This window comes from Dendrobates tinctorius, unplaced genomic scaffold (assembly GCF_039654945.1).
Source record: "Dendrobates tinctorius isolate UK_male_01 unplaced genomic scaffold, ASM3965494v1 ptg000102l, whole genome shotgun sequence".
Classification (NCBI taxonomy): Eukaryota; Metazoa; Chordata; class Amphibia; order Anura; family Dendrobatidae; genus Dendrobates; species Dendrobates tinctorius.
In genome coordinates, this window is record NW_027361770.1 from 37,323,805 (window position 1) to 37,337,750 (window position 13,946).

The 13,946-nt window shown below is 46.8% G+C and overlaps 1 protein-coding gene across 1 annotated transcript in view; it reads right to left on the reverse strand.

The window, feature by feature from the left end:
• The window catches only part of NFX1 (nuclear transcription factor, X-box binding 1), a 142,581-nt gene that overhangs the window by 18,633 nt on the left and 110,002 nt on the right, over window positions 1–13,946 (reverse strand). The window contains exon 20 of the mRNA XM_073587844.1: window positions 9,608–9,703. Coding sequence (XP_073443945.1) covers window positions 9,608–9,703 — 96 coding nt within the window. The remainder of the gene's footprint in view (window positions 1–9,607; window positions 9,704–13,946) is intronic.

A 13,946-nucleotide genomic window follows, 5' to 3' on the forward strand; every position in this document is an offset into this window, starting at 1 on the left:
GTGCGGAGGAGAGGAGACTCTCCTCCAGGCCCTGGGTACCATAAACCTGTAAAAATAGAATTAAAACAAAAAATAGTGATATACTCACCTTCCGACGGCCCCCGGAGTCTTTCGCTCCTCTCACCACGCGCCCCGCATCTTCCGGTCCCAGTAATGCTTTGCGCGAAAGACCGCTGATGACGTTGCGTTCTCGCGAGAGTGACGTCATCTCCGGTCCTTCGCGCTAAGCATTACTGGGACCGTAAGATACCGGGAGCATGGAGAGGAGATCGGGGGCCATCGGAAGGTGAGAATAACCTTTTTTAAAAAAAATTTTTAATTATTTTTTCACATTCTTTTACTATTGATGCTGCATAGGCAGCATCAATAGTAAAAAGTTGATCACAATTGTCAAACACTATGCTTGACAAGTGTGACCAACTTGTCAATCACATTCCAAGCGATGCTTCAAATCACTTGGAATGCGCTTGAATGCCGCATGCGAAAATCGCGTGAAGAACATGTTTTTCGCGGGAAAACGCATGCAAATTCGCATGCGTTTTTGCTGCAGCGGGAGTTGCGAAAATGCTGCAAAAATTTACGCTGCATTTCTGCAACGTGGGTACTTAGCCTCAGTGTGACACGCAGCAGCGACCAGGCCCCTGCTGTGAGATTGCCGATCGTGGTGGATCATCCTGGACCATCTTTTGAACGTTGGTCTCCCCCTGGCCATATTCTAGAATACCCGATGCGTTAGAATCGGGCCACCATCTAATGAGTATATATATCTATGGTGAAGGACAAAGCCAAAAACACCAGGCTATACAATTGTACACAAAATAGCACCAAATAGCAGAGATATAATGGCATCCATGCAAGTCGTCTAGGACTTAAAGGATATAAAAGGGGAAAAAGGTAATTAAAGACTATATTGGGTCAACATATAAAGGTGCCCCCAGACCCAGACTGCGTAATAGCAATAAATATGCAATGTAAACAGTGGTACCAAATATAAGTCATATACAGCCTGAAGTCCAAGAGAAAATAGCCTAAGAAGAAGCCCTGTTGGGCGAAACGCGTCGGTGAGGCACATCAGGTCCCCACATGGGTAAGGATACTTACAAATAAATCTGCACCATTAGCGGCACTTTATGAAGTAGTTTGGTGGGCTGGGATTTTGGGGTAGCTACTCAGCATTAGAGGTTTTAGACCCTTCTTTCTTTAGGCTGTGTCTGACTTTTATTAGTTATTTTACATTTTTGTGGAAATTCAAAAACTGAAAAGTGGGGCGTGCAATATTATTCAGCCCCTTTATTTTCAGTGCAGCAAACTCACTCCAGAAGTTCATTGTGGATCTCTGAATGATCCCTGTCGTCCCTCTAAACTTTCATCTCAAACAAGGAGAAGACTGATCAAAGATGCAGCCAAGAGGCCCATGATCACTCTGGATGAACCACAGATCTACAGCTGAGGTGGAACAGTCTGTCCATAGGACAACAATCAGTCGAACACTGCACAAATCTGGCCTTTATGGAAGAGTGGCAAGAAGAAAGCCATTTCTCAAAGACATCCATAAAAAGTGTTGTTTAAAGTTTGCAACAAGCCACCTGGGAGACACACCAAACATGTGGAAGAAGGTGCTCTGGTCAGATGAAACCAAAATTGAACTTTTTGGCAACAATGTCAGACGATATGTTTGGCGTAAAGGCAACACAGCTCATCACCCTGAACACATCATCCCCACTTTCAAACATGGTTGTGGCAGCGTCATGGTTTGGGCCTGCTTTTCTTCAGCAGGGACAGGGAAGATGGTTAGAATTGATGGGAAGATGGATGGAGCCAAATATAGGACCATTCTTGAAGAAAAGCTGTTGGAGTCTGCAAAAGACCTGTGACTGGGACGGAGATTTGTCTTCCAACAAGACAATGATCCCAAAACACAAAGCAAAATCTACAATGGAATGGTTCACAAATAAACGTATCCAGGTGTTAGAATGGCCAAGTCAAAGTCCAGACCTGAATCCAATCGAGAATCTGTGGAAAGAGCCGAAAACTGCTGTTCACAAACGATCTCCATCAAACCTCACTGAGCTCGAGCTGTTTGCTAAGGAAGAATGGGCAAGAATTTCAGTCTCTCGATGTACAAAACTGATAGAGACATACCCCAAGTGACTTGCAGCTGTAATCGCAGCAAAAGGTGGCGCAACAAAGTATTACGTTAAAGAGGCCGAATAATATTGCACGCCCCACTTTTCAGTTTTTGAATTTCCACAAAAATTTAAAATAACCAATAAATTTCATTCAACTTCACAATTGGGTCTCACTTGTTGTTGATTCTTCACCAAAAATTTACATTTGGTATCTTTATGTTTGCAGCATATGTGGGAAAAGGTTGAAAAGTTCCAGGGAGCCAAATACTTTCGCAATGCACTGTATATACTCATTTGGATTGACTTTTTATTATTATTATATATGTATTTGCTAATAAAAAATCATTTTGCACCTTGTGTGTGAAGAGTGATATATATGTACATACCGTATTTTTCGGACCATAAGACGCACTTTTTTCCCCCAAAATTTTGGGGGAAGTGGGGGGTGCGTCTTATGGTCGCAATATACTTACAGCCGTCCATGGCTGATGGCTGGTGCGGGTACCATGGGGCTCTGTGGTGCGCTGGTGGCAGCGGGCTGTGCTCCGGTGCAGGGGTAGCGGCTCTCTGTGCTCTAAGGGGGGCTCCGCCGGCATTTCCTCGAAGCCTGGAGGCCCCCGCACATCCGTTGCTGGCTGCTGCCATGTTGCGGTGGCCTCCGGGAACATGGCCGCTGGTCCGGGGACGGCGCATGCGCAGGTTCAGATCTCGTCCAGAGATCTCGGGAGACGAGATTCAAATCTCGGCAACGAGATATCGTCCCCCGAGATCTCGGGACGAGATCTGAACGTGCGCATGCGCCGTCCCCGGACCGGTGGCCATCTTCCCGGCATCCATGTTCCCGGAGGCCACCGCAACATGGCAGCAGCCAGCAACGGATGTGCGAGGGCCTCCGGGCTTCGAGGAAATGCCGCCGACCCTGCACCGGAGGACAGCTCGCCGCCACCCTCACCCCACAGAGCCCACCTGCCCCAGCCCAGTACAGCTGCCCCAGCCCAGCCCACCTGCCCCAGCCCAGCCCAGCTGCCCCAGCCCAGTTGCCCCAGCACAGAGCCGCCGCCGCCACCACACCAGCCTGGACCACTGAATGACCCCTGTGACCACTCCTCCACTTGTGCCGTATCCCTTCCCAGGTAAGCTGAATTCGGACTGTAAGACGGACCCCCATTTTACACATTTTTTTCCATATTTTCCTTCTGAAAATTGGGGTGCGTCTTATGGTCCGGTGCGTCTTATAGTCCGAAAAATAAAATAAACTTCTGCAGGCAAGTGCCAGCCGTGGCACCTGCTCAGCAGCAAAATCGCATGTTTTATGTGCCAAAAATAAGTTTTATTCAAGTTTTTCAGCTAGATGAAAGAAAAAAACCTCAAAAAGTAGCCAAGAGCTGCTACTGTGCAGGCGGCACCATCTTGGAGGAATTTTATTTTTCTGTTCCAGTAAGATGGTGCCCCCGGCGCATGTGCAGTAGCAACTCTCTGATCACAGCTACACCGATAGCAACTAGTCCTGTAGGGGCTCAAATAGTTCCCTACTACAGGATTTAATAAATAGGGATACTAGATTGCAATTATACAAGGCACCCAAGGCCGACACCTGTATCTTGAGAGTATTAATTGTAATCACGACTGTAGAAATTCTAGAATAGCCCCTACCGGAACTTCATCCCCCAAGGGCTGCCCTAAAAATTCCAGGAATTTCTTCAATGTTCTACCATAGATCTTTGATGTAAATCGGCTTTCTACTTTTCAACAGGGTGGAGACTAGCCCCGGTGAGACTCCCTGCCGACTCAGTAACGCCCTGCACTATTTGCTGAAAAACTCAAAGGATTTAGAGACCATTTTCCCTGTCTCAGTTTCCTGCGACTCAGGACATCTGCTTTCGTGTTTTCTATTCCTCTTATTTGAAGTGCCGTAAGAGATAGCAGGTGTTGCTCTGCTAGCTGGAGCAGGATGTTTGCTGCCTCCATAAGGGTATGGAATCTTGTTTTCCCCTGGTGGTTGATATAAGCCACGACCACGTGATTGTCCAACATGACCCGGCCATGGTGACCCCAAAGGAAGGGGAGAGTGTATTAAGGCTCTTTCCACAGCTCCTTTAAATTTGTACCCTGATCTCTTTCTAGAGTGAGACCAGGTTACCTGTACTGAGTAGGACCTCAGATGTGCTCCCCATCCGGTACTGCTTGTGTCTGCTGTGATAACATCCTTCACTGGCCTCAACCACTGGACCCCTGACTCCAAATCCTCGCTTACTGTCCACCAGGCAAGGTAGTCTCTTACAGCTAAGGAAAGATGTACTTTTCCCTCTAAATGTCCTTTTAATGACCTCTGTGCCAACAGGACCTCACAGTGTAGCTGCCTTCGGTGGAACTGTGCCCATCTTACTGCCGGTATACAGGATGTTAGTGTTCCTAGCAAGGACATCGCCTTCCTTAATATTTTAGGATGCTGTATTGCTGAAAGCCAAAATAATGGGACTGACACTCTCTTGTTCTCTGGTAGGAAACAGACCTGGAGCTTGGAGTCCAGAACCAACCCCAGGAAGGATTGTCTCTTTTCCGGTCTTAGCTTTGACTTGAGGGTATTCATCACCCAGCCTAGCTCCTTTAGGGCCACAGTCACTTCCCTCACCTGTTCTATACAGTGGTTATCCAACCTCCCGACTATAAGGAAGTCGTCCAGGTAAGGGATGAAAATAATGTCCTGAGAACGAAGGTAGGCCATCACCTCCGACATTACCTTGGTAAACACCCTTGGGGCTACTGATAGACCAAATGGGAGGGCTGCATACTGATAGGGACAGGTCAGGCACTGGACATACAGAGCCACCCTCAGTAACTTTTGATGGTCCTGATGGATTGGGATGTGGCAATAGGCATATTTTAAGTATATGACCGCCATGAAGCAATCCTGGAACAACAGCTTTATAGCCGTATTTACGACTCCATTTTGAAAGAATAATTCACAACCCATCGGTTGAGCACTCTCAGGTTGACAAGAGTTCTTAGAGATCCGTCCGGCTTCTGTGTTAAAAAGAGGGGAGAATAAAATCCCCTTCCTATCTCTTCCACCAGGATTTCACGCAGAACTCGCTTTTGTACCAGTCCAAAAATCTCCACCTCCAAGGCTAGCTGTTCTCCTGGTAATTTCCTGCGGGGTGTTAATATAAATGTCTGCCGGGGTGGATGGACAAAGTCTATCTTCAGACCATCCTTGATGTCACTTAAGATTCAGCGACTGGGGGAGATGTTCATTTAGACAGGGAGAAAGAGAGCCTCCTTTTACCTCTGACCTGACGTCATTGGGGGGGGGGGGGGGGCTTTTTTGATGATGTAGAGGGTCCCCTAAACATATATCCAGACCCATTCCTATCTTTGAAGTTCCAGCTCTTTCTCAGGGGGACGACCGCTATTAAATTTTCTCCTCCGAAAAGGCGGCTTCCTAGCCTCCCCTGGGAAACCCCTTCTTATCCCCTGCCTTCTCTAAAATGTCCTCTAGTTTCTGGTCGAAGCGAAACTGTCTCACCGAATGGAGCAGAGTCTATTTTTCAAAGGCAGGTCTCCCAGACACCCTTTTAGCCACAAGGCCCGTCTAGCCGTGTTGGATAGGCTTGCCGCCCTAGCCGCCAACCCCACAGAGTCTCCGGAGGAGTCTGCTAGAAAGGCCGCTGCACCTTGCAAGAGAGTCATCTCTTTTGGACCTTACTCCTCAGTTGTTCCTCCATCTGTTGCATCCAGACCATGAGGGAGCAGGCAGTACACATCCCAGCTATTGCCGGCTTCAAACCCCCTGCGGCTGCCTCTCAGGTGTGCTTCAGGAACCCATCTGCTTTCTTATCTAATGTGTCTCTAAGCACGCCGGAGTCCTCCAAGGGCAGGGACAATTTTTTAGAGGACTTAACTACTGCCCCGATCTTAGGGATTTTATCCCAACCCTTCGAGTAGATTTCCTCATAGAGGTACTGTAAATACCCGAGTATAAGCCGACCCAAGTATAAGCCGACCTCCCTAATTTTGCCACAAAAAACTGGGAAAACTTATTGATTCGAGTATAAGCCTATGGTGGAAAATGCAGCAGCTACTGGTAAATTTAAAAAATAAAAATAGATACCAATAAAAGTAAAATTAATTGAGACATCAGTAGGTTAAATGTTTTTGAATATCCATATTGAATCAGGAGCCCCATATAATGCTCCATACAGTTCAAGATGGCCCCATAAGATGCTCCATACAAAATACACCCCATATAATGCTGCACAAAGGTTAATAATGGCCCCATAAGATGCTCCATAGATTATGCCCCATATGCTGCTAGATAAAGGTTATGGCCCCATAAGATGCTCTATAGAATAGGCCCCATATGCTGCCCTCATAAGATGCTCCATATATTATGCCCCCATATGCTGCCCCTATAAGATACTCCATAGTTTATTCCCCCATATGCTGCCGCTATAAGATGCTCCATAGATTATGCCCCAATATGCTGCCCCTATAAGATGCTCCATAGATTATGCCCCTATAAGATGCTCCATAGATTATACACCTATATGCTGCCCCCATAAGAGGCTCCATACATTATGCCCCATATGCTGCCCCCATAAGATGCTCCATAGATTATGCCCCCATATGCTGCCCACATAAGATGCTAAATACATTATGCCCTCGTGCTGCCCCCATAAAATGCTCCATACATTATGCCCCCATGTGCTGCCGCTGCTGCATTTAAAAATAAAAAAATGACATACTCACCGCTGGGGCCAGGTGCCGCTGCTTGCTGCTGTCTGGCACGTCATCTGTCAGTGACGTTCAGACTGCAGGGGGCGCGGCGCGCACTAACACGTCACCGCGCCCTCTGCTGTCTGAACGTCAATGACAGATGACGTGCCAGACAGCAGCAAGCAGCGATGAACCCGGACAGGTGAGTATCGCTATACTTACCGGTCCTGGCACTGTCTCTGCAGCCCCCAGCTTCTCCGCAATCTCCCTTCCTGCCTTCAACGGTCACGTGGTACCGCTCATTACAAGTTATGAATATGCGCAAATTCATGAGTGTAATGAGCGGTACCATGTGACCGCTGAAGGAAGGGATATCGCGGAGAAGCTGGGGGCTGCAGAGACCGTGCCAGGACCGGTAAGTATGACCTGACACCCCCGCCCCCCCTCCGACCCCCTGGTGGATATGACTCGAACATAAGCCGAGAGGGGGACTTTCAGCCCCAAAAAATGGGCTGAAAATCTCGGCTTATATTCGAGTATCTATGGTATCTCTTTTTGGAGGATGAGAGTAAGCTACCAGATCTCTCCGGCTTCTTCCACTCCTTGTCTATGAGCGACTTTATCCTAGTGTTAACTGGAAAGATGCGCTTCCTTTTCTTCTCCAGGCCTCCAAACATAACATTCTCTAAGGATTAAGGTGTTTTTTCCTCCTGACTGTCCTAACCAGTCTATCCGTGTCCTTGGCTGGAAAGCAGGGTTGGCTGCCTACATCACTGTCCGAGGAGTAGGAGGGGGGGATGGGGAATCCATATTATATTCCCTAACGGATTGCGAGGTCTCTGAATCTGACAAGCATAGCTTTCTTGCTTCCCTTTTTCAATGCTGACTTTAGGCAACCTTTCACCTCTGCCCTGATTATTGCCCTAAGGCTCGTGGCGATGTCAGGGGTCTCTTCCCATATTGTTTTCTGTATGCAGTCAGCGCAGAGATCCTTCTGCCACTGAACTGCCAGCAGGGTTTTTACAAAGGGCACACTCTTTATTCTTTGTCTTTGAGCTAGCCTTCCTAGGCCCCTAGTGATTAAGCAGAAAACGGCCTCTATTAATAAAAGGTGACATTCTCGTAAATCACTCAACACCCGCTGTCAAATCAAGGGTACCAGATTCGGAGGTTGATCAGGGGTACGAATAACGTTTCTTCTGGATACCTAGGAGTCCCGCGACCTCTGGTCGGGACGGTTGTCACTCCTGCCACTCGAGCGGCTGCTCCTCTTAGTGCACCCAAGCTGGTGACCAGGCATTGCTTACTGGTCAATGCTCCTGCAGCTGCTTTAAAGGCTGCTGTCCACTGTTATCCTCCATAATGGGTGCCTCCATGGGTGCCGCCATCTTGGCACTGGCGCACACCCCCTGTGGTCATTCCTCCTTATAAGAGGGATTCACTGCTCTTCCCGCCTCTTCCGGTGACCAATCAATGCCCCTCCCCTTCCAGCCGCCCCGCCAAGACGTGCCCTTTATCCATGAGCCCCAGCCGGCTTTTTCCCATGGGTGCCGCCATCTTGGCACTGGCGCACACACCCTGACGTCAAGTGGGCATGCACCATTGCCAGCATGCGTGATGTCAGCAGCACGCGCACCTGGAAGCCGGGCTCACTACGGAGAAGAAACAGAGGAGGGAGAGCAGAGTGGCGACCGCATAAGAGTCACTTTGCCCATGACTGCGCCAAACCACGCCCGCATGTACGTCGAGGCCCCACAGGACCCGTAGATGGCGCTTCCACCACTTGAAGGCCGGCATACAGGCGCTCTGCCTGTTCTTCCAGTGCCGGGACAGGCGTGGGCGAGTAGATGAATAAAGTCTTCAACCCGCCCTGGGTTTCAGCATGAGGGTTCTCGTCTGGACAGGAAACCCAACTGAAGCGAGGGAGAGGTACCGCCCTTTTATTTCAGTAAGCTTCCTGTCCTGGCTCGGCAGATCCCTCTCTCAGGTGTGCTATCATGGGTGAAGGGAAAATAAAGGTTAAAGAACAACCACAAGACGGATTTCATCAACCATGGTATTATTTTAATCAGTGTAACGGTGCCGACCTGACACTGTGTGTAGGTTACTATACACAATCATGCTGACAGGTTCCCTTTAAACATGTAAAAATCACTGTGGTTCCTAAATATTTTTAGCATGTATCATTTAAAAACAAACTCAACAGAGAAAATACATAAAAAAAAAAAAAACAACTATCCCAGCAATGTGACCCTCCCACCTTGCTGTCCTCTAAGACAACTGGATTCAGCAGAAGTGTCCCTGCTGTCCCATGCGGATTTAAGCCCTGCCTCTATGCCAAGATGGAAGGAGTGTAATCAGCCAGTGATGGAGCTGATAAGGTGGAGACTATCCACATTGTTCTCAGCAGGATTTCTACAAGGATGGCTATTGGGACCATGGAGAAAATGCGGCAGACTAAAAACACCACATCATATGATGCCCCCTCCGAATGCTGATCACCGAGATGAGGGGGAACACAGTGGCGGGTAGAGAAGAGTGGCCCCAAGCTGGGACATGACTATAGCATTTTTGTAAATAAATACTACAAGTTCAAAGTTACTTCTAAAGTAGAGGAAACCACCTTTAAATATACGAATATTTCTAACAGGCTGTAACAAATGACACATTTACAGACTGTTCTGTGCATGTCTTTAAATACTGCTGCTTTTTAATGCTAATTAATGTGAAGGCAACGAGTGCCATGTGAAAGAAGCACAAACCTTGCATCATCTTTCAAGCTGTCACTGAACTTGAATCCAGAACGAGTATTAAAAGGATCCGAGTTCTCAGTAATGTTCAAAGCCTCTGCCAGACGTCTGTGAAGGATTTATAAAATTAGCAAACAAGAAAATCTGGTCATATTAACCTACAATTTGCCTGATCTTTTTGTCACCAGTCTCTGCTTCATAACCAACATATCTCAAATGTCTGCCCCTGCCATATTCTTCCTTCAGTGTCCTGTCTAGAACTGTCCCAACCCCAAGGTTTATTTCCACATGCAGATAAATGTTTACCAGCACCTTGTGCCGCATCACTCCTCCTGTTCAACTTTAAACAGTGTATATGTCACCCCAAATTGACAGTAGAAACTGAGCACATAGGGTAGTTTTTCTATTGGGAATGCCTTGCCTACAAGGCTAATACCAGATCTAGCTATATACACATATATTGGAATTGCAGGGATCAAACCCCTAAGGCCATGATGAGTACTTGGTGCAAAGTTAATGCTGCAGTATTTCTGAACCACTTAGCTTATTTAAGCTTCTTGGGGTTGTTTTTTTTTTTTTATGGAATTTTGTATTACATGTATTTTGATGTACCATATATACTCGTGTATAAGCTGACCCGTGTATAAGTCGACCCCCTAATTTTGCCACAAAAAACTGGGATAACTTATTGACTCGCGTATAAGTCTAGGGTTAATGGTGGACTAAGAAGATGCTCCATAGATAAAACCCCTCATATGCTGCTGCACAAGGGTTAATGTTATTTACCGGTCCCTGTTCCATCGCCGTCCATCGCTGTCTCTCCCAGGTCTATGCAGTGACAGCAGAGACCGCACACTGACTACGTCATCGCGCTCTCTGCTGTCACAGCAGGAGGACCCGGAGACACAGCGGTGCACGGCGATGGAACCGGGACAGGTGAATATTACTCTGCCCCTGTCATACTCACCCCCTCCTGGTGCAAGGTCTTCTCTGCAACGGCAGCCCCTGCTTCACCCTGTCGTCTACTTTGTTTTGGAAATCTCCTGCTTGCCCAGTTATGAAGAATTGATGAAACTTTATAAACTCATGTGCAGATGACATGCATTTTTATGCACATGCATTGCAGAAAAGCACCAAGGACCATATGCATTTTTCATCTGCAAAATTTCTGTATCTCACTCAGGTCTATTGGGAAAATGTGCAAATACAGCACATATTTACTGCAAGAGAAAATTACATGCTACAAATTTAATTTACATAAATCTCATCAGCTTTGCTGGAACTGTCTTACTTTGTGGGGTTTTTTTTAGCGTGAAAATCTAAAATATGAGAAAAATGCACCAAATACTCAAAGGGGCAATCACCGGTAGATGGCCATATGCTTAGTTTGGACTGACAGACTCTCAAAGAGAACCTGCAATGGGCATCACTAACACATTGCTTTTAATCAAAACAGTGCCGTAATCATTTTCAAAAATCACTTTGTATTGTTATATAGTATCTTCTCTTTCAGTTATAGGGGTGGAACTTCATTTTCTTTCAGTCAAAGGCTCGTGATATTGCCAACACCCATGCACTCTGACTGATGTTGTTCCAGGTTACACCAAAGTCACGGGAATCTGCTCCAATACCCGATGCTTGTGTAGTGTCGAGCTGCTCCTTGCACGTGCGCAGTGTCGAGCGTGACTCTCAGCGCATGCACACAGTCAATGAAGCTGGGTACATAGATCCAGATTCAGCGCGCAGGGAGCCGCTCGACACTGCGCAAGCGCGGGATTTTAGAGCAGTTTCCGTGATGCCCTTGAACATCAGAGAGCACGAAAGCGTCGAAAAAACGACAAGTCCATAACTGAAAGAAATAAAGCCCACCCAATGACTTAAAGAAAAATGTAAAAATTCAAAGTGATTTATGGAGAGGATTACGGCGCCGTTTTGACTGAAAACAACGTGTTTGTGATGCACACTGCATCACTAACACCACACTGAGGACAACTTAAATAAAGGAACTGTCAAATTGCTCTATTTTTTGAGTGACAAGTTTAAGTTACTTATCAGTCGGTTGGATACCCTACTTGGTCACCTAACTCTCGCTATCTGAGTGCCGTGTACTCTTTATTCTATAACACACTGGGGACAGTTTAGTTGCTAAAAATGATGTGACAGGTTCCTTTTAACCATAAAACTATGACCAAACTCTGAGATGTGCTCTGAACCAAGAGGCACCTTCGACTCAGACTCAAAAATATAAGTAAAGTAAATGAACACAAGATGCATGTCTTCCACTTGCACGACTAATATTCAGAATGAGGTATGTAGAGCGGTAGAAGTGATCACTGGAGCTTCCAGGGTACCTACTAGGGTCTAATGAGATCAGGAGTAAAACCCAAAAGGCATGTATGCTTTCCGCCTTCCTTCCCTTTTTTGGACTTGCGCAGATGCTCCATCCAGCTGCTTCTTCCAGTTGCTAGCCTTTCTGCCCCAATTACTGTACTGCATGTTCTGCACAGGGCCCCACATACTAATGATCTCCATTGTGCCCATTACACTGTAATAAGGCATTTTTTTGTGCGAACATAATGCCCACCACTGTAACCCCCTACACAGTTATATTATGGCTCTGAGTGCTGTGGTGATGTCACATTGAGATGGCAACCGGCAATCATTGAGCTACACATACATTGTCCTTGACTGGGGGGGGTGGTTGGGGGTACGTAAAGCACAGTTTGTTTTTGTACCGCAAATTGCATATAGGGAAAGTTTTCAGAAAGAGGACAATACTTATAATCAGCGCTTTGGAGGTGCAGTCAGTGTCCACTTTGGTGGGGTCGGTATAAAGTGGACCGACTCCTAAAAGCTAATATATACTTACTTTGTAATGTCTTCACATCCTGTTCCATCCAGATGTGTCTGGATCCCAGAAATCCAAGCGGCAGAAGTTCACCGACCGCCATATTGGGACACCCAAGTGATGGGAGTCTCAATATGGAAACTGCTGGTGGTACCAGTCTCTTGCGCGGTGCCACCAGAGCAACACAGTCGCACCACACACACACACTGTATATGTCGTATGCAACACACACAACCACACACTATATACGCCGTACGCACCACAAATACACACACTGTATACGCAGTACGCAGCCTCTTGGGCAGTACCACCAGTGGAACACCATTGCGAACACGCCGCCACCGGGATCAGCCGAATGATTCTCTGACCACCGCCATTTTTGTACAGGAGGAGCGCACGCACAGTTTTAATGTGACCACCGCTATCTGTCTGCACAAAGAAGGCGGCAGTCTTATTTACTGCGTCTGCGCGAATTCCACGCAGAGGCAGTGAATCATTCGGCTGATCCCGGTGGCAGATGCGCGACGTGTCTACAGCCAGAGGAAGCCGGTCACATTAAAGGGGTTTTCCCACGAGCAAGTGTTGACTTTAAAAATTGTCTGTCTGACTGTGTATGAAGCATACCACATCTCCTGGGCAGGGGAGGAAGCAAAAGACAATACTGACATTACAGCAGGGGATCAGAGGATTAATTTTGTGAGGTAAAATATTTCACTGACTGTTTTTAAACAATATTTTACCTCACAAAATGTATCCTCTGCGATCTCCTGCTGTAATGTCAATATTGTCTTTTGCTTCCTCCCCTGCCCAGGAGCTGTGGTATGTTCTATACACGGTCAGACACAGACAATTTTTGAAAATGAACTTTTGTTCGTGGGAAAACCCCTTTAAAAAGCAAATATCAACGCCAACATGGGGTAGACAGGTCAAAGAAGAAAGCACAGACGGGAGAAGTCAGCACATGGGGAAAGAGAGAGTGGATAGGTGGGTGAGCACGTGGGTGGGGGAGAGATTCTCAACGCTGCAAAGCCTGCGCCCATTGTGAAATTACCGCCCTCCCGATGTGATGGCATCGGGCCTCCATCTAGTATATAACAAATTGGGTACAGTAGTACAATGCAGGATGAGATGTAAATGTTTTCATAAGAATTTGGGAAAGTTATAAAAATGTCCTATAAATGCCTGTTCTGCTCCTGATCTAAGGATCGCAGCTTTCAGTTGAGCTTAATCTGTGCTGCACTTTATGCACATGCTCAGTAGTCAGCGCAGTGCTGTGGAGTCAGAGGTTTGGCTTACCGACACTACAGCCCTGCTTTTAATTATGGAACTATGACACCAATGGTTATTTGTACTTAGTAGCAAAATGTATACAATTTGCCATAATATTAAATCTTGCACCCCGGCACAATGAAATGACTGTATTCCGTTGCATGTGCTGGTATGCTGTCATACTGTGCATAGAATTGCAGGGGAACCTACGGTTTCGAAATGTACACACATGAA